The sequence below is a fragment of the Nanorana parkeri genome, unplaced genomic scaffold (genome assembly GCF_000935625.1).
Source record: "Nanorana parkeri isolate BGI_ZX_2015 unplaced genomic scaffold, ASM93562v1 scaffold307, whole genome shotgun sequence".
Classification (NCBI taxonomy): Eukaryota; Metazoa; Chordata; class Amphibia; order Anura; family Dicroglossidae; genus Nanorana; species Nanorana parkeri.
The window spans coordinates 1255535-1279344 of NW_017306575.1; the positions used below are offsets into that span (position 1 = coordinate 1255535).

Sequence of the window (23810 nt, forward strand, 5' to 3'; positions counted from 1 at the left end):
TTGAGTTGCACCCCAAATGCTCCTCCTGGCCACAATCCGATCAACTTAGCCACAACACGTGGTAATACCGTGGCATTGCGGTACATGCAACGCACCTGCTGCACTGTAAAGCACGGTACCATGCATTAGTCACTGCTGGGTTGGAAACTACACATACCAAATCCCAATTCCAACCCCGACCTCATTGGTTGCTAGGATGCCAGTGGTCTTGGCAACCAAGGACTGAAGAGAAATGCGGTCCGAATACATACCGATTGCTGGCCTGTAGCTGGCAGTGGATGCTCCTGCATTGGAGGCCGGGGCATCAACCGTCAGCCAGCCATAATGGAGTGTATGTGTGCGCTAGGAGTCTGTAGTATATAATGTAGAGTGTAGAGGTTAGGAGTAAGTAACAGAGTTCAGATGTCAGTAGTATGCAACACAGAAAGCAGAGGTTAGGGGTAAATAATGTTCAGTTCAGTAGTTTGTAGCTGACAGTGCATGGGTCAGGAGTGTGTAACACACAGTGGAGGGGTCAATACTATGTAACATAGAGTGCAGGGGTCAGTAGTATGTAACACATAGGGTTATTCACAAAAGGGTGAAGAGTTTGGAGAAGGCAGGATAAGTGAACAATCTGGCACAACATAGCGGAACTGGAAAAAAATTCCAATTCAGCTCACTTTCCGATATCGGAATAAGTATCGGAGCACTTGTTTGAGTACGAGTACCCGCTCAAATACTTGTATGCGTATCGGTGCATCCCTAATTTCAATGTATTAAGAGCTTTGAATTTTTTTATCTACAGTTCTTACAGATAAAGAGATGACTGAAGGCTTGTTTTAATGTGATTTTATTGCTTGTTTAGAATACCGTATATACTCGAGTATAAGCCGTCCCGAATATAAGCCGAGGTACCTACTTTTACCACAAAAAACTGGGAAAAAGTATTGACTCGAATATAAGCCGAGGGTGGGAAATGAGGCAGCTACTGGTAGATAGATACCAATAAAATTACATGAATATTTATTTAAAAGAAAAATAACCTAGCTCTGTAAGTGGAAAAAGGGGTACAGGGCTACATATCATGTACTACGGATCATTTAACCCATTCATATTAGCAGAGGATAATTGTAAATCTATTGTTCAGTGCATTCTATATGTAGTATATAGTACATGTACATATGCCTGCAACAATACATATACAATGATCCTCTGCTAAAATGAATGGGTTAAATGATCCATAGTACAGGGCTACATACAGATCATTTAATACATTCATGTTAGTATAATTGTAAATGTATTGTCTGCAAATTACTTTAGTGTGCACAGGTTCACTTTAAGGAAAAGAACACATGCAAACACAGGATCTGAACAAACGAGAAATATAAAACACAATAACAAGGAGTGATCACATTCTCTCAATAAATAACCATGGGGATAATATCAAACTCAGCATGGGATGTAAAATGTGTGTCTACATTTTGTGAATTTACCTTGGATAAGGCATTAGTTTGAAAGCAGAAAATCCCTTGTTTCTAGTGAACTAATATGCTACATTCTCATAAAAAATGTTCATTCAGTCCTGAAAACGGCTCCCATAAGTAACAGATTGATAGAACAGAACAGGTTTTGACAAGCTCTATTTCTCCAGTCACACTGTGCCGTGCTGGGATTTGCTATAAAACAACAGCTTGAGTTCAGCGGGGTACCAGCCTTTATAGTGAAATATATAACATTCACAGAGATATGGTGGACACAGCTAAATAATGAAGGAACTGATTTATGAAGTGCTAATGTTAGAAATATTACTCAGAGCCTGGACTTTTATTCAACATCCAATCATGCAGAGACCCGGTAAGCTTGTAATTGTATCCGATTTTTCGTCCAGTCAAAGACCATGAAATATTATGCTGCGCTAAACTGTGAAGGTACAAATTGCAGACAAAAGCCCAGCATTTACATCCTACTGAGAATTCTCGGTTATATTTTAATATTTCACTAGTGGGGTCTAACATTGAGAAATTGCAGGCTACTAAATGCAGATTAGGTGTTCGACAAGTTGTTATTTGCAGGCCTAAATGGCTCTTGATCGCCTGAGTGTGTAATTTGTGACGGTGGGAATCATTCACCTTGTCAGTTGCATCAAGGTCGGCTCCATGTTCAGTCAGGCATTCTACAATATCATGGTATCCTCTTGCGGCAGCTGTGAGCAGCGGCGTCTCACCATCACGGTTACGAATGTTGACGTTGCAGCCGGCCTGGCACAGAGCTTTAGCCACGGGATAGTAGCCATGCCAGGAAGCACAATGCAGTGGTGTTTCTGCTTCCTGGAAAGGGAACATTACATCAGCAAGTCTCATTACAATAATTCCTAGTTGTTCACAAATAAGAGAGAACTAGTGGGAAACTCTAGCTAACCTATATATTTGTTTTTATTGTTTTGTATTGATTTGCCACTTCCTGGGTGGTAACCATGACAGGAAGTGGGCAGAAATCTCCCACCACTGCAGACACATACATTAATGAAAAGTCCTTTTTAGTACAGTGGGAAAAAGTTAGAACCGCTGTAATTTTTCTCATCACTGTGTGCTCATTGGGCAGATTCCTCTGAAAAAGGTTTTGCCATTTGCTTTTTCATCCGGAACAAAAGAATAATAAAAAAAGGTTATTGTTTTGGTTGTTTGGTAAGTCGCTTTATAGTGACTGACAAATCTTTTACTCAGTCATTTACCTAAACCCATATAAAATATGTAGGCCTAAAAACCTTTTAAACATTGTTACAGATAGCTGCCAGTGTTTTAGGGGCGAAAAACACTTCTGTTATACAGTACTTTAGCCTATTGTGTTGCTTTTCAATTTGAATGGCACCCCAATGCACTAATGCATTGGGTTGCACACCTTTTGCAGCATACTACCATGCATTGGGATGTGCTGGCAAAATTCTGTATGTTCATTCCTGTGCATTGGCAGCCTATTTACAATCAATGTTATGCCTTAGTGCAACACACATTAACACGTGACACAATGTGGGTTAATGCAAAGCACTATAACGGCAAAGTTGGTATGGACCCTTAAGTAACACCCCACTTAGCAGAGGATCGTTACTGGTACCAAGCACTGCACACAGAGGTGATACTATTCATCCATCAGCCAACTCACCCACTGCCCTTAAGCTGCGAAAAGAGGACCTCCTAGTTCATACTAGTGAGTTTAAACTCTAGGAAGATAGTCGCTGGGGACAAGATATTTTACAGAGGTAAGGTTGTGTCAACCACTGTATACCAAAGGAACTGAAAGTCTGTGCCACAGGTCAGTTCACAAAAAGATACAAACTCGCCTAATAAGGATTTTATTAATATATTTACAGAGGATCACAGTGTGTTTGGGGACAGCCATTTAATTCATTTTCCAGAGTGAATTTACCTGATCATGGGTTAGCACAACCTATGAAGTCCTGGGAGGTAACCCCAGTACACTTGGAACAGTTTTCCTTGATGGCTGGTGCACCTAAGCATCTCATGGCCCATACTTCACCCTACAAACTATACAACACTGTGCTGTATCTTCATACTGAATATTAATACTGAATATTTTTTCTTTATAGAACCCTCAGTTTCTGTCCTTCTGACATTTTAGGAGGCAGTGAAGAAATAACAGCAATGCAGAGGGAATACAATCCTTTTAGTAGAGTAGGGGAAGGCTAGAACCCCTGGAAGATGTATATTACTGTCTGTGTCCATGTTACAGATTTTTCCTTTCTATCAGTCTGGCAAAATGTTTGTCAGCAAGGCAGGAAGTTAGGGAGAAAGCCTTGAATAACAGCATAAACCCGATGGGGGTTTTAAACCTTCCCACTCAATCTAAAGAAAAATGGTTCAGGAGTCACAAATTATCAGCATGTCAATTCACAAGGAATTATCAAAAAGAAGGGAATGTTAGTGTCATAATATAAAAAGATATGATGTGCTGATGTTACACACAGGAATACATCATAAACACACATTTGCAGGCATTGTACAAAATCTATGGAGTTTATTATATCATTTTTATAAAAACTCCCTGCGACACCATACAACCAATCCATTCGTGTGGAAATGTTTTTGCAAAAGAGTCCCCTCTGCTTCTTTCATGCATATAAAATCATTAACCTTTATTCATAGTGTGTCACAGAAAAAGCTTGTGTCTCCCACTCAAAGCACTGTTTCTAAACCTTTGCTAAAGCAGCAAGTTACATAACACACATTACACCGCTGTGCAGTGGACAATATCCAAGGAAAGCCACCTTGACGACGGACGTGAAGTGAAATATGTAGTGACAGAATTGCACTGTAAAAGACAGGCAAATATACGAGGAAAACTGTTCACAGATATTATTCACATTAACTCTTTAATACCATCTAGAAATATAGACATACCTTGTCCTGAATATCTGGATTTGATCCAATACTGCACAAATACTGGATGACCTCCACATGGCCATAGCGAGCTGCCACGTGCAGGGCCGTTTCCCCAGACTAGAAAATAAAATAATTTTTTTTAAAAGTAGTCAGAAAATGTTAAAAAAACAAAAAAAAAAACAACCTTTAGAGTTGGTTTTGGGTTTGTGGTTTGTTTTTTTTCCTTCTTTTTTTTGTAGCTGAGACCCTAAGGGCTCAGTCACACTAGATGCAGTGCGTGCCGGCCCGATTTTGGCCGTAACGCACTGCGGCCGGCTCCCTTTTTAGTGGGGTAGGGGGGGGGGCATGGCGGGCCATTAAAGTGAATGGCGCCGTAGCCACGCCCTCTGGCCCGCAATACAATCCGTCGGACGGGATCGCAAGGCACATTGTGCCTGCGGTCTGAACCTGTGCGGTGCGATCAAAATGCTACAAGCACTATTGTGATCGCATCGCACATGGCCGGACCGCAGGCACAATGTGCCTTGCGATCCAGTGCGGCCGGAGGGCGTGGCTACGGCGCCATCCACTTGAATGGCCCGCAACGCCCCCTCCTACCCCACTAAAAAGTGAGTCGGCCTCAATGCGTGGCAGTGCGTTACGGCCAAAATCGGGCCGGAACGCACTGCATCTAGTGTGACTGAGCCCTTAGGGGGAAGAATGGTTTTAACACTAATGGAAAATGTATGGTGGATGTTCTATGAATATTTTTCTTGTTTTGTTTTTGTTGATTTTGACCGGTTTTCTGCCTGTGAGAGTGTCTTTTCATGATGTTTATATTGCTATATCCAGAAACAAAAATAAAATATTATACAAAAAAAAAAAAAAACTAACCAAAGCCTGCATGTTCTTTTTACTACAACTGCAAGCAAAGGAAAAAATAAAACCTGCAAGCCTATTTTATAAATGCAACTACAAACCATTGCGTTTACAATCAGATTTCAGTTTGCTGTAGTCAGTAAGCATGAAATCTGGTTGGTTGCTATGAGTAACTGCTTTTACACTGCCTTTTAAAAAAATGCCTAATATTGTTACCTGTAAGCTGTGCAATATCACAAGGTAGAGAGAGAGCAGAGTACAAACCATTGAGGACATTGCTCTGCTAAACCATTTGCATAGTATGCGGAGAAAAGTAATTATTGACTTTGTCAGAGGAGTAAAAAGGCATTGGTGCAGGCTAAGATGAGGACAAGGATACGGATGACCAATGTGTGTCTACTATTCCTTTCTTCAGCATTCCTACCTACTGTTTCCACCTTACTATAAATGCTTTCCTTTTCTATCCCATTTAAAACTCTGCAACAATGTCATATCTCCAACAAAATTCCTTAAGTAATGTGGAAAAACAAAAAGTAAAGAAATATACAGGTGAAACTCGAATAATTAGAATACCGTGCAAAGTTAATTTCTTTCAATAATGCAACTTAAAAGGTGAAATTAATATATGAGATAGACTCATTACATGCAAAGCAAGATAATTCAAGCCGTGATTTGTCATAATTGTGATGATTTTGGCTTACAGCTCATGAAAACCCCAAGAACCCCAAATCCACAATCTCAAAAAATGAGAATATTACATGCAATCAATAAAACAAGGATTGTACATAGAACAATATCGGACCTCTGAAAAGTACAAGCATGCATATGTACTCAGTACTTGGTTTGGGCCCCTTTTGCAGCACTTACTGCAATTACTTTTGCACGATATTCTAATTATTCGAGTTTCACCTGTAGAGTTACTGATAGATTGCAGATAAATAACATATCACTGAATAATAAAGTGGCTGCAAAATAAAAATTTGCCTTCCTAAATTATTCTTAAATGTGAAAGTGTCAATCAGTTTTCATAAAGCATGCTACAAGGGTCTAAAATAATGGTCGATCCTGTCCGGTTTCCCTGCTTTCTGGAACTGTGCAACTATACTGCCTACAGAATCCATACTTGCACATATATTTCCACACTTTCCTCATTGATCTATGGAAAACCATGGGTACGCATTGCATGCTCTCCTCTTCCAAGTCTCAGTAGCATGTGGTACTCTGTGAGTGATAAACAGTGGCTCCTGCAGGGAGCCTCGCTGTCACATTACAGCAATCCAGCTAAAAGCTGTGTGCAGTAGAAAGACTTAGTAGCACCCCAATCAGTGCTAACATGAAGAGCGGGATAGCGGTCACTAGACCGCAGTAAAATAGATTGAAAAAAGGTATTTCAATTTGTGCGTTTTGGGGGATTTCTATTGCATTGGCTTTTTATAAGTGTATGTCAAGGCAAAATAAAAACAAAAAGGTGCAATTATTGCCCTTACATTGCTGTGGAGGTGGGTGAACAAGCGTTAGTTGGCATGTCAAAGGAATAAGCTACTGTGGATGTTGCTGGGCAGATATGATTCTACCAATCACGGTTTTCAGTAAAGCCCACAGTAGGTGTAGCCAACAACATGATGCACCATCTAAAGTCAGGAGGACTACAGGAGGTGTATGTGTGTGTGACTACCTGTTTGCAAAAGGATATCATCAACAAAAGTCTATTTATTAATGGACTACTGTCATTCTAGTACAAGCGCTTTCGAAAGCGCTTGTCCTGGAATTACAGTATTCTATTAATAAATTGACTTTTGTTGATTTCACTTAAATGGTGTGCTGGTAACATCCTTTTGCAAACTTGTATATCTTCACGGCACCATACGTGGTCACTGTGAGCACCCACCAGGATTTCAAGGAACATCCTATACCGGTAAGGAGTGCAGCAAGACACCTATACATTACTTATGTGACTACCTGGGCCCAGGAAGAGAAATACTATGGTGTCAGAAGAGTCTGCTGGGACATGGTATATTTTTTAGTGAAAGTGTGATTACACTGGACAACAAATCTTTTCAAAAGTTTTGCTACCTGAAAAACAATTGGTGATTATGATGGATCCCTTCAAACTGAACACAAATATAATTTCAGAATAACTGTATCATGCTGGAATATTGCAAAATATAGAATGAACTTGTAATTACCATAACGTGTTTAATCATGTTAATCTACACTGCCTGTCAAAAAAAAAAAAAGAAGTCACACACTCTCAAATCTTTCATAATTTGAGCCCCATGAATCCTGGCATTGTCATCTGGGAATATGCTCATACCATCAGCGAAGAAAACATCCATTGATGGAAAAACCTGGTCATTCAGTATAAAAAGGAAAGCGGCTGACCTCATTTTTTGGGGACATAAAATTGTTGAACCTAGACCTATTATCCAGTGGAAGGCTCTTACCTATTAGCTTAGCTAATCCAGGTGGTGACTTTTTTTTTTGGACAGGCAGTGTATAAATTAATGCATAATCTCTGAAACATAGCACAAGTTCAAGAGGACCACAAGAGTTTTGCTGCTGATCTTTGTTTATACTTTGTGTCCAGTGCATCTTGTTGCAGTGTTCAACAATAGTCAACCAGCATTGATGAATGGAAACAATTTCAAAGTGGCCATTCCTTTGCAAAAGTAAAATATTTAAAACAAAATGGTATATGATAGGTTAAATTACACTTTATTTTTGTGATTAGCAACCCGGAAGTGTTGAAGAAGCAAACTCTTTGTTGTCCAGTGTTCTTAATCAGGATGAATCCTGTTTGTAGCAGCATAACCTGCTTGTTTGCTGTGGTACATGTATTTGACATTTCAAGTCTCTATACCAGAAAATATGGGAGTGCACATGGTGCATGTCAGGACTGCAATTGTTTAGAATGAAGAACCCATTTAAAGTCCATTACCAGAGTCTGCAGTGGGCATTTACCATCCACACAATTATTATGTTACCAAAAATAACTGCTAGCATTTAATCATCAGAAGTCGTACCTTATCTTTAACATCCAAGGGACATTTGTTTTGATGTAGGAATTTCAATGTCTCAACATGACCATGCCTAGATGCCCAATAAAGTGCATTTGATCCAGCCTAAGTGAACATGGTACAAAAAAAAAAAGTTTCAGTCTTAATACGGGTAAACACATTCAACACACATTCCCAGGCAGCCTTGTTCAAATCTAAATTTTATGAACTTCAGCAACTCAAAGCATGACACATTTTTGTGAAATGACACAGACCTTATCCTGCACATCAATGTGTGCTCCGCGTTTAATCAGTAACTCCAGCATTTGAATGTTTCCACAGCCTGCGGCAATTAATAATGGTGGAGTGCCATGCTGAAAAACAATCATACAGAGTGGTGAGAAGACTGCACTCTACATTACAGACCTGCTCAATGATTGCCATTTCTAAAGGACTACTAATAGGGAACCTAAAATAAAGGTATTTTGTGGCAATCAATTAATTCTTACATGGGACAGTGGGAGGACCACTTTGGACATCAAAATTGGGTGGAAAGCTGATTGCACAAAGGTTTTACTGCATGAAGATACATTTCAAGTCAGAAATCCCATTCTATAAACTATAAGGAGCCATTTGCACCTACATTTTTGTGTTAACAGGCACTGAGATGTGCACATGGGTATCAATGGGCCTTTAAAAAGGGAACTATAGTCCCAGTCCAACTCCCCATTACTGAGGCAGGGTACCGCCTCCAACAGCATGGATACATAATTAGGGATGTCCCGATACCGGTACCGATACAAGGCATTTTGACAAGTCACTATTAAGCAGGGGATAAATGTAAATATATGGTCTCCAGTGTATTAGCAGTGTGTACTCTAATATGTAGCACATATAGAGTACACACTGCTAATACACTGGAGACCATAGATTTACAATTCTCCTCTGGTAATATGAATGGATTAAATGATCCATATGTAGCCCTGTACTATGGATCATTTAACCCATTCATGTTAGCAGAGGATAATTGGAAATCTATTGTTGCAGTGCACTCTATATGTACATGTACTATGTACTACATAAAGAATGCACTGCAACAATAGATTTACAATTATCCAATGCTGCACTGCATTATATATGTAGTACATGTACAGATTCCCAATTCACTGCAGCAATAGATTTACAATGATCCCCTGCTAAAATGAATGGGTTAAATGATCCGTAGTACAACTACATGTTATGTACATATTATGTACTATGGATCATCATTTAACCTATTCATGTTAGCAGGGATAATTGTAACTCTATTACTGCAGTGTACTGGACATGTGTAGTGTATATGTACTATGGATCATCATTTAACTTATTCATGTTAGCAGGGGATAATTGTAACTCTATTACTGCAGTGTACGGAACACGTGTGCTGTATATGTACTATGGATCATGATTTAACCTATTCATGTTAGCAGGGCAGAGTTGCGAGCGCCTCCCACAAGCTGAGCACCGAGACGCGATGCAGCGATCCTGCTCAGCGCCGACTACAAAAGGCACCGCGTGAGGCAACAGGGATCGGAGTGAAACTAAGTGGAGGGAAGCTAGGACAGGCCTGGCTGTAAATCTATTGCTACAGTGTACTGGACGTGTGTAATGTAAATGTAGTACATATATACAGCACACACCTCCACTACACTCCAGCAATAGATTTACAATTCTGCCCTGCTAACATGTAGTTGTACTATGGATCATTGGTATCAGCAAGAAAATGAGGGGAAGTACTTGTACTTGTACAATAATAATATTGTATTTTTAGGGAGAGGACAGACAGTGCAGGGCATTTACTAAATCTGACAAATATAGGATATTAAAAAAATAAATAAAATACCTTGTTTGGCTGGTTTACATCATAGTTTGCCAACGATCCTAAAAGGTGCTGCAAACCCGGAACATTGTCATCATTTATGGCATGAATGATGGCCTTCATTACAAAAGAATCTTCTTCATCCTGCAATAATAACATGGGATTGAGTATTATTGGACATTGACAAACCCTTCTACCCTGGTGTTATACAACGATCACAATCATGAGCCGCTCTCCTACTGCTGAAATTCAAGCTCACATCACTGTGGTGGGCAATATCAATAACCATTAGTGAAGCTCAGAAGAATGGAGAGGGCAGCTAACAATCTTTTTGGCAGATATTTGCATAAAGATCCCGTGAAAAAAACACATGAAAGGATTCATAAAGTGCTTGTGTTTATAAGTGTACAGATGCATAAAAGTCTATACAGTGTACAGACACGTAAAATTCTACTTCCATTCAAGTACATTAAATACACGCATGCACATGTGTAAATTACTGACCTTAGATGCAGATTTTTGTATTTGGATTTTTTGGATCTGAATGCCGTGCAGGTTTATGGATTTTTATGCACTGTGTACATGGAGCCATAAAAAACAAACGGAGCTGTGTTCAGCTCCATAATTAAAAAAAAAACAACCAAACAAAACAATATACAGTTTTGTGTTGCATTTTTTTCTGGTCCTGTGCATGAGCCTGAAAGTCAGAACACCACAGATTTGTGAGCTCTGGGGCAAGCTACAGCATACCTGATAGGACGCCGCACTAAAACCCCAATTTATCACCAATTTCGGTCATAAAAAAAAAGAAATGAAAGCGTGCAAATATTTCAGTTTTCTGCCTTAAAGGAAATCCCCTCCCACCCCAAAAAGGAACTTATCAGCAACTGCAGGAATTCTTCAAAGCAATAGTCAAATTGTAATGCCAGATATTATTTTAAAGGAACACTCCGATTTGACAAAATGGCATAGAGTCTTTTTATATTTTTTTCTAATACTAAAATCACCTATTTCAATGGCAGCTTAGCTAAGATATTTTAAAACTTAAAACAAAGATTTCATTTAGTTTTCTTTATTACATGAATGAAAAGAGATTTCTGAGGGAGTTCTATACATTTTGTGTGTCCCGAACACTCCCATAAATGTAGTTTCCTGCACATGTGATTGACTTGCTGTCTTCCTCAAATGTCATGACAGTGCTTGAAGTAAAATTTTAGATATCCTCAGTACTGTCTTTAATCCAATGAGTCTAATCTTTGGTGATCATTTGTCCATACAGCTGCAGGGAAGCTGTGGATATAATGTTCAAGTGTTTATAGAATGTATACCCTTCCACCTACCAGATAAAGAAAGATACTGCAATGATGGTCTCAGTACTTTCCAATCAGAGGCAATTAAAACTCTGCAATGAACTATGTTAAAGGAGAACTATGGGGTTAAGTCTTTTCCCCATAGTTCTCCTTAGGGTAACGGGAGGGCGCTAGGCTCAGTATACCGCGAGCTGTAGCTCGCGGTATACTGAGACGCCGCGGCTAAAGTGGATCCCGACAATTGTCCCGGGATCCGCCCAGCTGCGTGACTGACAGCTGGCTCTGCCTATCTAGGGTCAGAGCCAGCTGTACCCCCCCCCTCCCCCGTCCGTTCCGCCAGTCAGCGCTGGTGGATCGGAGCGGGGAGGGGGGAATCCAGCCCCTCCCCTGTCACGGCAGAGAGCTAAGCTAATGCCGGTATATGTTCGCTCACCTCCCGATCTACTGAGCCGACCTGTGACAGTCTCATTGTCACAGGTCGGCTAGAACTATGAGGTGAGTGAAAAGCACTCAACTCATAGTTCTCCTTTAAATCTAGTTTTATCATCATTAAAAGTGGAGTTTCACTTTAAGAACTGCGCCAAAAGAAATGTGTTCAGCTTTCTTTTGCCAATGACTAAAAGACATGTGGTAAGGTTAACATCCTGTATTGTTAGGTTTCTTCTAATGGAAAAGGAAACACCTTTTAATATTTTTAATGTGCAGTTCTCCAACTCTAGGTATTGTAGTTTGCCCACAATACTAAAGCATCCTAAGCTTGAAAAAATATTTATGAGGTGCCCCCTTAACTATGCTGAGAGGTTAATTTCAACACCAGGAGATATACAAAAAATGGGAGGGCTTTGGTTTTTATACTAGATTTCATAACGTAATGTGAAACATTTGACAGGATGGAGACCTGGGGGAACTATAAAATTGTAGCTTCTGCTACATTGGTAATGCTGCAGAGCAAAGCATTTTCTGTTCTTAGATGGCTCAGGGAACATCTTAATGACTGATAAAAACCAAGACGACAGCAGAAAACCAAAGTCTTAGACCAATGTTCGCAAATTGAATTCTGCCCCCCTGTAGTGTACAATCCCAGGTTACCATAGATGTTCTCCAATCTAGATAATATCAGAAAATGTTTATTGTGCAATGTTCCCTCTAGTTATAAAATGCTGTCACAGAGGAAAGCACTATCATTATTTGAGTTACTCCTACCCGAGCATATTAAGATACATGCACGGTAAAATAAATGATCTACAGTTTTTACTTTTCCTCCCAGGGAAAAAAAACCATGAATTTTAGGTAAATTTAGCATACGTTTTTCCAAGCTTATTTTGAGCTGGATAAAAGCAATATTTTTTTCGGTAATTTATTAAATCTTAGTAGATAAACTCATACAGATCAGTCCCTGCCCTCAACAGTGCTTAGATTTATATCCTGTAGTTCTGCACCTAGTAGGGCCAGTTTGTCTTTGGAGCCTGAATAATTTAACCAATGTGTTTGGGAAATCGCAGGTAAACTAAAACATCGGCAGAAAAAAAATAATTGCATCATTTTGTTTTCCAGGGTCTCTACCTTCAGGGGGGCTTAACTAATCCTCAGGCCTAAATGTGCAAGAACATTTTTTAAACAGCTCTGGCAGAAAAAGATTTATTCAGACAAAAAGGCACATGACTAATTTATATCACAATGCCAATGAAAAGGGATACGTTATTGTTTTATTAAAGATGTTAATCAACGGCACTGAAGGTTAACAACTTTGTTTGTACTTCAGGCCCACAGTTCAGGTGATGTGTGGATAAATACTGACTCTGATTATTGCAGTTAATGATCCAGCAATGGTGTGTAAAGCCACAAATCCCTATGCCATGTTCCATTTACATAACCTCATTTCAGACATTAAAACCAACTGAGCACATCGGTGATAGTTTATCATCTAGGCAGTACTGCTTTTCTGCTAAGCCCTGTGCACATAAATGAGTTATAACTCAATTGTGCTTGTTGATTTTCTTTACTTACCAGAGTGTCATCACTCCTAGCAATACTCATATTGCTTCTGGATAAGAAAGATCTCGATAGTCTTTGGCACAGGGATATTAAGCGGACAGATTGCTTGAAAAAAAGAGAAGACACTGCACGTCAGTTATCTTCAGTCAGTCATTCCAAACCGCACAGAAAATGTACCTTTCTAAGCTGACACATTTTCACAGTTAGGCAGGGATGGGAGAAGATATTCCAATCGTATGTCATGTTATAATACATTCTATAACTGTACAACATCAGGAGTGCAAAGCTCAGATCAATTGCATGCAAATCATTTCATTTGGAGCCCCCAGTATCCTGTTTGTTCCCCATTGCTAATGCATCATTATCATTTATCTATCTAGCATGTATCCAACTTGTATCACACATTAAAGTGTTTTCATTTGTTATCAACTAAATGCACACAAACATTTTCATGCACTTGTCAGGCATTCTGCAATATTGAAATATAATCTAAGATGATTTTCAGTGTAAGAATTATTTCTCATCCAGCACTGCTGTGCTCAGGGCCTGTATTCCAAGGCATATTTACACCAGTGATTTGTAGTCATACTGAAAAGTGAACAAAATCGACTTTCATTGCGGATTACTTGCTAACCTGCACAGTAGCACAGAGCCGAGATCACACTGTGAGGAAATATATCTATTAGCCCCTTTCTGCTCACAGTCTGTTTATTAACATTCCTCAGCAAGACATCCTGTACAGAGGATACATCAATAATCGTCACACCTTTGACAGCTTCCAGTTAACACTTTGTGTGGATGCTAACTGTCAGTGTCACAGTTAGCGTCAGTCCATTCGGTCTACAATCACATGTAAGCCGAAGGCTTTATTCAGAAAGAAATGTTTTAGCTTGCAGAGGCCACTGCAGCCTGTACAAGGCACACGGCATTGTGCATGTTTACTACTCTGTCTAACACAATTATAACATTTAAAAAAAAAAAAAAATTAAAAACAAATATACTTTTATTAAAAATATGTTTTTATGTGTGTCCACTTGGCAGCCTATAAATCAGAGCAGGGTTGTTTTTAAACAGTGTACGAAAGGTTAAAAATATTTACTAGGGGTGCACAGACACAGTTTTTTTGGTATTGAGTACCAATATATTTTTTTCGGGAACTCGCCGATACTGAATACCGGAAGTCTCATTAAGGAAACCGGGTGGTGCGTAATGACACCGCCCAGCTTCCTGATACCGGAAGTTCCGGTATCGGAGCATTTGGGCAAGTACGAGTACTCGCCCAAATATTTGGTATTGGCACCGATACCGATATTAGTATAAGTAAATTCCTATTATTTACCTAGGCAAACTAGTTGTAGAGGTATCTAGTCAAGTAAACTCAGACTTACACCTTTTTATTCTAAATTGTAGTCCTGTACTGTTGTATGTTATCATTTGTACCTAGTCCGCACCTAAAATACAATTTTCTGTAAACCTATATACATTTACTACTCTCCTTGTGCTCTTTGCTGGCATTGCGGAGTAATGGCCACACCCCATCACGTCTGTCCTCACACAGGGTTGAAGGGCAGAGAAAGAGAAGGGGTAAGTAAGTCTTAGATCACTGAGTGCACTGGGCAGGATGGTGAGATTCTGTTGCCTATTGGACTGCAAAGCCATATTTAGACATACTGTGCAATAACAGGAAAGTGGAGGTTAGACTATTAAAATGAAAGTTCATAGTAAAATGTCTATCGGACTAATATACAGTATACACACACACAAATATATATTAGGGCTGTGCAAATTAACGATTCATTTCTCGATTAATCGTTAATCTTTTTGATCGATTACATTTTTTTGGATCGATTAAAATTTTTTTGAAACTTGTTCTGCACGAGCGCCAACCAAGGCATTGGCCTATACACATACAGCACAGCAATTAAGTAATAAAATGAACTAGGATCCCACTAATCCAGCACGTTATTATTCTGAGTTGCCCCACTCAAGCGGCGGCCATATTGAGTGGGGCACGTGAGATTCATAACGTGCTGGATTAGTGTGATCCTAGTTCGTGTTATTACTTCATTGCTGTGCTGTATGTGTATAGGCCAATGTAGTTGGATCTGTCTGTGCGTTATAATTAATCAAAATTAATCGATTAAAAAGAATTTCGATTAATCGAACACGAACATTTTAATAAGTAACAGCCCTAATATATATATATATATATTGGGCTTTATGTTGTGATGTTACATGGTCCATAAATGGACTACTCTGCTTACATAGAAGGTCAGATATGTATATGTATGTGTGTATATTTAGGTTTCTGTCTTAGAATTGCTATGTATAGTCTTATGTAAAGAGAAAAAATAGCACACACTTACTTTCCATTTTCTGCGTGCAGCAAACTTCTTGAATTTCTCCATATTCACTGCAGAGGCTTTTCTGCTCAATGCTTGTTGGGTATCTTTAGGCTGTGACAAATATATAGAACAGTCAGAACAGCTGTGTGCTACACTCGAGGGAAATTGTGTTTAAAGCTCCCACAGAATAAAAGGCCTGACAATGGAAATAATCACACTCCATATACTGGAGTGTTTTTATGTCAGTAATCACACTGAACAATAAAAGCAGTAACCTGTAAAAGATCACTTCATATGTAGGAGGAGGTTAGAAATGTGTGATTTAGGTTCTTTATTTTGTGTCTGCACTGATCAGCAATGGGGCATATGGGGGAAGAATGTGGGCCAGTTATTACTGCTGCAATAAGCTACAAGGTAAGATGGAGTTCAGCTTCTCCCAAGACGTGACTAGGGAAATTAGAGGAAACCACACTGCCAGTTATTAATATTAACGCCATCAATAAAGCTGAACTTTTCATTACAACACTCACTGCGCTGGTAATTTAGCAGCCTGCAAAACCTCATATTGCTCCCACACCAACAGAGAAAATAAATAACAAGTGAATATAGTTAGAGGGGTGCATTTAGGTCAATGTCAGTAATTAGTAGCATTATCCTAATGCTCTAGAACTACCAGCTTATTGGCTCCTAATGAAACCCTATGCTACCATGGAATTTAATTGCAGGGTGAATGCCAACATTTGTTGACTTGACAAGAGATGGTTTAGTCGCAGAGACTGCTACACAAGCCATAAAAAGAAGCTATATAAATTTTGGAGGAAAGGAACATAAAAGGTGTTGCTTAGGGCAACCAATCAGATTTAAGCGGTCATTCTGTCTGTTTGCAAAAGTAAACAGTCATCTGACTAGTCACTAGTCACAGGGCATTTTGTAGCTGTTCTGCTACTTGGCTCTTCCCTTTGCCAATGAATACATGCTTGAACTATCCAGAAGGTAGATCAATAACCAAACAGGGAACCTGCCAGAGAAGAAATCTATGAAACAATTTATGACTTGTTTTACAAGATCCATAGTCCTTGGCTGTTCACGGTATTGCACTGTCATCTCTAGGTGAGCCATTTACCTGGAAAAAGCATGTGCATGTCCCAACACTTCATTGGCTGCATGCTTCTTCCATTTCAATATCAGTCTTAAGGTTTGCACCTTTAAAAAGTATAGGCAGTTTCCTCATCTCTTTCCTGACAGGTTACATATTTGGTTAACCCCATTCTGCCGGCTATATGCTTATATGTAATGCACTGGACTGATGGACTGAGTAAAGCTGCCACTTTTATGCATAGATTTGTTTGTGCTGGGAGCGTGCTCAATCACACACCCCCTGCACGAAGACCAAACTGCCTATAACAGCTAGTTGTCTCAGTGTAAAGATTGGGAGCCAATCACAGTGATCACTAGTTCCCACATTCACTGTATCTCTTTATTCTCTGTGAAGAGGAAAAAAAACATTGTATCTTAGCAAAGGGGTATAGAAAAAAAAAAAAAAGATAAAATTAGGGATGTTCAGATACCAGTGCCAATATTTGGCATTTTCACGACAACTACCAGGGTTGCAGCTGGGACCTAGCTCTGGCGCTCCAACACTGTCCTGAAATCATTAGTCTGTGTTGTTTTAGAAAAACTGTAAACTGACAATAAACAGAAATGTCTCAGTACTTGTATCTGTAAGTACTTGGGCAAGTATCAGCACTTGTACTTGGTATTGGTGCATCCCTTTATATATAGTTCTAAAAATTATATATATACATACATACACATATACATACATTAAAACAGGGATGCACAAATCCCAGGAGCTCCATATGCTCCTGAAAAATGACAGCTGCCTCCTAACTTTTGAATTTTTCTCTAGTGTAGTCTCGGAGCTGGAAAAAGTATCTGTACTTGTACCGAGTATGGTACTTGGTATCGGAACATCCCTAGATAAAATAACTAAATTTGGGCTTGATCTAGGTTAGTGTTGGGGTCAGTGTGTTTTAAGTAGGATAAAAGAAAGATTATATATATTTATCTGCGTCAGTACAAGCGTCCGTGTGTGTTTTGGGTAGGTAAAATTTGCACTATTGTTTCTTGGCCCTGCTATGGGTACAAACAACAGAATAATACACCACCATGTGGTAACCCCATGCATGTCAAGAACTAAGATAATTAGTTTTGTTTTTTTGGTGGGGGGTCATGGTAATGGCAAGAAATATATATATTTCTTTAAATTTTTTTGAGCCAGATTTCCTTTGATAATTAAAATGAAATCATAAGCTATTAACATTTACCACCAAAGTTGCAAAACCGGGTTCAGGTGTTAAAGATTTGTTGTATCTTTGTCATTAAGGGGTTAAACAGAGAGCTATTTTTGTTGCAGCTCTATTGGACATTTCAGCAAATCAATTTACATTCGATAAACAAAAAAAAACAATGAGTTAATGAGAATATTGAATTTGATAAAGCATCTTGCACACTTGATTCAAGGTATCTCCCATCTGTACCTTAATCCATGGGTGATTCAAGCTGTCTGGAATTGTCATTCTCTTCCTTTAAAAAACGCAGATGATTAATTATTAGAGATTCTAATACCGTGAATACCGTATATACAGGAAACTATTTAGATACCATTGACAGTTTACCCACTGACTGGTACTTATGGATTAGCTAACAAATGTTATAAATAACAATCATAATAATACCACTATAATATGTTATACAGTACATTTACAATTCATCCCTACCAATATATATCTTTTTTTTGTCACTGTAAAACTTTGATACAGACAACAAGAGGCAGCACGTGTATTAAAAAACTTATATAATTCACGTCTAATTGCCTAAGGACTTTTCATAGACATTGGGGGTCAGTACGTTTAGTATCAATTGGTCCATCTATGATCATTCATGCCCCATACATATCGAGTATTCTATCTATCTATGGTGGGCAATACTATAACAATAAAGGGGAGCACTGTGCGATCTCAATTTAGCTCAACCCAAGTAAATTAAAGAATGGAATAAACAATTCCCACCCATATAGTCAACTGTGTCCATGTGCCTATGCCATATCCTGCAATGGTATCGGTGTGGGTATGACAGCCTTAAAAGACAAAAGGGCTTCTACAAGAATGTAAACATTCAGTCTCATTCAGATTTTAAAAAAAATATCCCTAGGTTACAAAAATGATGTCGGATGATCTGAATGACATTTACGTTGTGCAAGCCATCAAATGCTCATGTAAGTGAACAAAGCATAATTTGAATCTGAAGCCACGGGCATGCTAATCCGTGCACTTGTCAATACAACTTAATCTGATTTTAATGTTACGCTAACAATTCAGGCAAATTGTTTTATTTTCTCTGCATGTGTTGCACTGTAGTGTCGAAAAGGGAATACAGCTTTCCTAAAACAATAAACATACGTTCATTTTGAGCTTTGCCATGTATTACATAAAAGTTGCACTAATGTAATATTTTAATCAGCTGACTTTATTGATTATACTTTGGGGTAAATGTATGAGGGTGCGCAAATTACGTAAACAATGTGTTAAAAAAATGACAGAACAATGCTTTTTACATATTTTATTCCCAATTAACAAAGGAAATACAAAATACACTATATTGCCAAACATATTGGGACACCCCTCCAAATCATTGGATTCAAGTGTTCCGTGAAATTTCCTTGCTACTAAATATTCTGTGGTCAACTGTTAGTTGTATTATAACAAAGTGGAAGCAACTGGGAACAACAGCAACTCAGCCATGAAGTGGGAGGCCACGTAAAATGACAGAGCAGGGTCAGCACATGCAAGTCAATAGTTTGACTGTCAATACTACAGACAGCCAAACTTTGTGTGGCCTTCAGATTGGCACAACAACAGTGCGTAGAGAGCTTCATGGAATGGGTTTCCACGGCCGAGCAGCTGCATCCAAGCCTTACATCACCAAGTGCAATGCAAAGTGTCGGATGCAGTGGTGTAAAGCACGCCGCCACAGGACTCTAGAGAAGTGGAGATACGTTCTCTGGAGTGACGAATCACGCTTCTCTGTCTGGCAATCCGATGGACGTGTCTGGGTTTGGCGGTCCCCAGGAGAATGGTACTTGCCTGACTGCACTGTGCCAAGTGTAAAGTTTGGTGGAGGTGGGATTATGGTGTGGGGTTGTTTTTCAGGGGTTGGGCTTGGCCCCTTAGTTCCAGTGAAGGGAACTCTTAAGGCATCAGCATACCAAGACATTTTGGACAATTTCATGCTGCCAACTTTGTGGGAACAGTTTGGGGATGGCCCCTTCCTGTTCCAACATGACTGCGTACCAGTGCACAAAGCAAGGTCTATAAAAGACATGGATGAGCGAGTTTGGGGTGGAGGAACTTGACTGGCCTGCACAGAGTCCTGACCTCAACCCGATAGAACACCTTTGGGATGAATTAGAGTGGAGACTGCGAGCCCGGCCTTCTCGTCCAACATCAGTACCTGACCTCACAAATGCGCTTCTGGAAGAATGGTCAAACATTCCCATAGACACACTCCTAAACTTTGTGGACAGCCTTCTCAGAAGAGTTGAAGCTGTTATAGCTGTAAAGGGTGGGCCAACTCAATATTGAAGCTTACAGACTAAGACTGGGATGCCATTAAAGTTCATGTGCATGTGCGTGTAAAGGCAGGTGTCCCAAAACGTTTGGCAATATAGTGTATATACATCCAAACTTGCTACAAAATTAAGTCCCTATCTGTCCTGACATAAACAGTGTCTGATACGCTGAGTTAGACTGTAAAATCTGAAAGATATAATGTGGGGGAACCAAGGCATAGACAAAAAAAACTACTCTAGGACTCGAGGGGATTTCAGATGGGCACACTTCAGTTCCGGTCCGCAGGAGATCCATTAACGCGTCCCCTGCTGATCAGAACAGGTTCCACAGTGTTGACATCTGTGGCCAGTCAGTATTTTTCTCTTGCGATGGAGGAATTTTTTTTATTACTGGGCCAATGTTGGTCTATGGGGAATCGATGTAAACTAATATATGTGTCCATTTTCATCAGATTACCTCTGATCCAGCGCGGTCAGGTCTGTCGAAACGGAACTCTGATTAGTTTGTTTTTCCGGACCGCTGGAACTGGGGGTAACCCGGATGTAAAGGGACACCTGTCCGTTTAGAACTGGCTGCCCATAGACCAACATCGGGCTTTCCATCAGGTTCACCTGAAAAACTGACAGACGGTCCTGGTCAAAATGCCCGTGTGAAAGGGGCCGAAGACATCTGTGCCTTTCTTGTGAAATTTGAAGATAATTTTCTCCACAATGCCTATAGCTACAGCGATTAATATGGGCTTAGAACAAGAACTTGTATTTTATTCTTTGTTATATCTCTTATAATATTCACAATCAATACCAGTTTTGACAAACTCAACTTACTTTGGATCCTTGACAAGAAGCCGCCTAATGAAATCTTTGGCCAGGTCGCTAGTGCTACTAAAGAACTCATCCTCAAATTCATAGCTGACAGCAGATATATTTGCCAATGTCTCTTGTTTGGAATCACCGAGGAATGGAGATGCTCCACTCAACCTGTAAGAACATGTTTGGAAATTGTTAGCATCTTTCCCAGAGGTTGCTCAAAAAAATAAATAAATCAAAGAGTTAACATCTGTGAAAAGAAACTTTGGGTTCCATTTACATGACTGTGTACGAAGAGCCCTGGTGCCATGCTGAAAAAAACATGAAACATAATTCTGAGTTTCAAAGTCAGAATTCTGAGTTTCAAAGTCAGAATTGTGACTTTTAAACACAGAATTATGTTTCATATTTTTTTTTATCATGGCCCCAGGGCTCTTCCGTAACTGTAAAAGCAAATAGTCGGAGATGTGGATTTAAAGCCACCACATTATGTGCAGTAGAGCCCTCAGTTACCTCTATGGTGAATGCAGGCATTAACAGTCTCATAAGATCGTTTCTGTGAGAATGTAGAGGAGTCTAGCTTGAGGTAAATAAACCTCAATGAGTGTTACTACAGTTGATATGCTGGGCATGAGCAGTTAGGTGTCTCTATCATGTTGTGCAAATCCCCTATTTTTACTAAGGTCATTTATTCAATTCCGATTTCCAGGATCCCTATTGCCTGCAAGATCCTAGCCCTTAATAGCCAAGACTTTCACCGAAAAACTTGTTGATTATAAAAGGTGGTGATCAACTAATGGACAATGAAATTACAGGTATTTGCAAAATGCTTATAATATACAAATTAAATTCACCAGAAACATTTCGATTTTACTTCCAAAAAGGTTTTCTTTAGTTTTGGACAGAATAAGGAAGGGTTAGCACCTCTGTCTAGTTTTTATGGCAGCCTGTGTCCCTGCTAAGAAAGCAAGGGAAAATCCAGGATTTTGAGTTGTCATCAGAGCAGGAATAGAGGTGAATGAGGATTAATGTTATCAATGGAGTTTTCCTCTCAACTTTCTATTGTGTCTACAAAACAGGACCTGAATGGAATATTCATTAGTGTAACACAGATGGAAAAAAAAAATAAACCCTCAGATTTTAACCATTTCGTCCTCTAGTCAACATTAAAAAAAAATGGCATTATACTTGATATTAGGGATGCACCGATACTTTTCAGATACCAGTGCCGATACTTGGCATTTTCATGAGAACTACCAGGGTTGCAGCTGGTGCATAGCTCTGGCGCCCCACCGCTGTCCTGAAATCATTAGTCTGTATTGGTTTAGAAAAACGGTCACATGACAAACAAAAATGTATCAGTACTTGTATCTGTGAGTACTTGGACAAGTATCAGTACTTGTACTTGCAAAAATGGTATTGGTGCATCCCTTTATATATATTTATTGAAAAACAAATCATACATTAAAACAGTGATGTACAAATCCCAGGAGCTCCGTGTGCTCCTTACAAATGACAGCTGCCTCCTAACTTTTGAATTTTTCTCTAGTCTAGTCTTGGAGCTGGAAAAGTATCTGTACTTGTACTGAGTATTGTACTAGGTATAGGTGCATCCCTACTTGAAATACAAATTATATAAAAACAGGTTTAGAGAATGATACGACACTGTGACCCTACAAGGCAATGAAGTATGCATCAGATATAAACACAACTAGAAGAAATAAGTGTTGTGACACAGTGAATGATTTGGTGTAAGACCATATGAGTGTTTTCCTTAGCCCAGCTCCAAACAGAATGCTGCTCTAGAAAATCACTGTGTAAATATCACAGCAGACAGCGATTGATCTTAACAACGTTCCTCTTTTGGTTTCTGCACGAAGAGCAGTGATACATGCAGTTTTGAGATTACTTCAAGAGAGCAATGTCTGTATCATTTTCTCACCGTCTACTGCAAGATGTGAATATTACTGCTGCTTGTTTGGACCTCTAAGATAACACAGCGCATGAATCAATTTACCATTAAGCCAAGCTAAACACAAATGTAACTGAAGCTGCCCCAAGACATCAGAGGGCAGACAGTCATTCAGGCATGATCTCTTACATAAGCACTGTAGTGGCCTCTATATACTTAGCTCAGCTTTTCTAACCTGCTAGAAAGACTGCTTTTCTTAGCAGCTGGTAGCCATCCCACTCAGGGGACACCCACTGACATGTTACGTTGCCCATTATGTTTGAATACAGACAGATCAGTTGACTGCCATCTTATATTTATAGGTACTTCAAAGCTAACTAACAGCTTCAGGTGATGCTAGGCATGCATTCACTAACTGACATATAAATAAGAGGAAATGGTGCCAACATGCAAAAATCAAACCTGCTGAACTTTCTCCTCAATCAGACTTAAACCAGGGAATGTCTGCTGTGTGCAGACTACAATTGATCAGATCTGGAAAATATTATTTTATGTCTGTAATCACGCAGGTTGGCAGTACACAACATGAATCAAGCATTTACTGAGACAAATTGGCAAAAGCCAGGCCATTTAAAGGGGAGAACAATTGCTTCCAACCCTCAATCTCTGTGTGTCAGGTCTCATGTAAATGAAAATGAATGTGCTAACCACACGTCAGAA

At 39.4% G+C, this 23810-nt stretch overlaps 1 protein-coding gene across 1 annotated transcript in view; it reads right to left on the bottom strand.

The window, feature by feature from the left end:
- Window positions 1-23810, bottom strand: part of DAPK1 (death associated protein kinase 1) — a 155064-nt gene that overhangs the window by 29046 nt on the left and 102208 nt on the right. Inside the window, exons 8-16 of the mRNA XM_018557873.1 lie at window positions 21197-21349; window positions 18282-18327; window positions 15763-15852; window positions 13409-13501; window positions 10116-10235; window positions 8509-8607; window positions 8261-8359; window positions 4398-4496; window positions 2112-2309 (exon numbers count right to left, since the gene is read on the bottom strand). Of these exons, the coding sequence (XP_018413375.1) occupies window positions 2112-2309; window positions 4398-4496; window positions 8261-8359; window positions 8509-8607; window positions 10116-10235; window positions 13409-13501; window positions 15763-15852; window positions 18282-18327; window positions 21197-21349 (997 nt within the window). The remainder of the gene's footprint in view (window positions 1-2111; window positions 2310-4397; window positions 4497-8260; window positions 8360-8508; window positions 8608-10115; window positions 10236-13408; window positions 13502-15762; window positions 15853-18281; window positions 18328-21196; window positions 21350-23810) is intronic.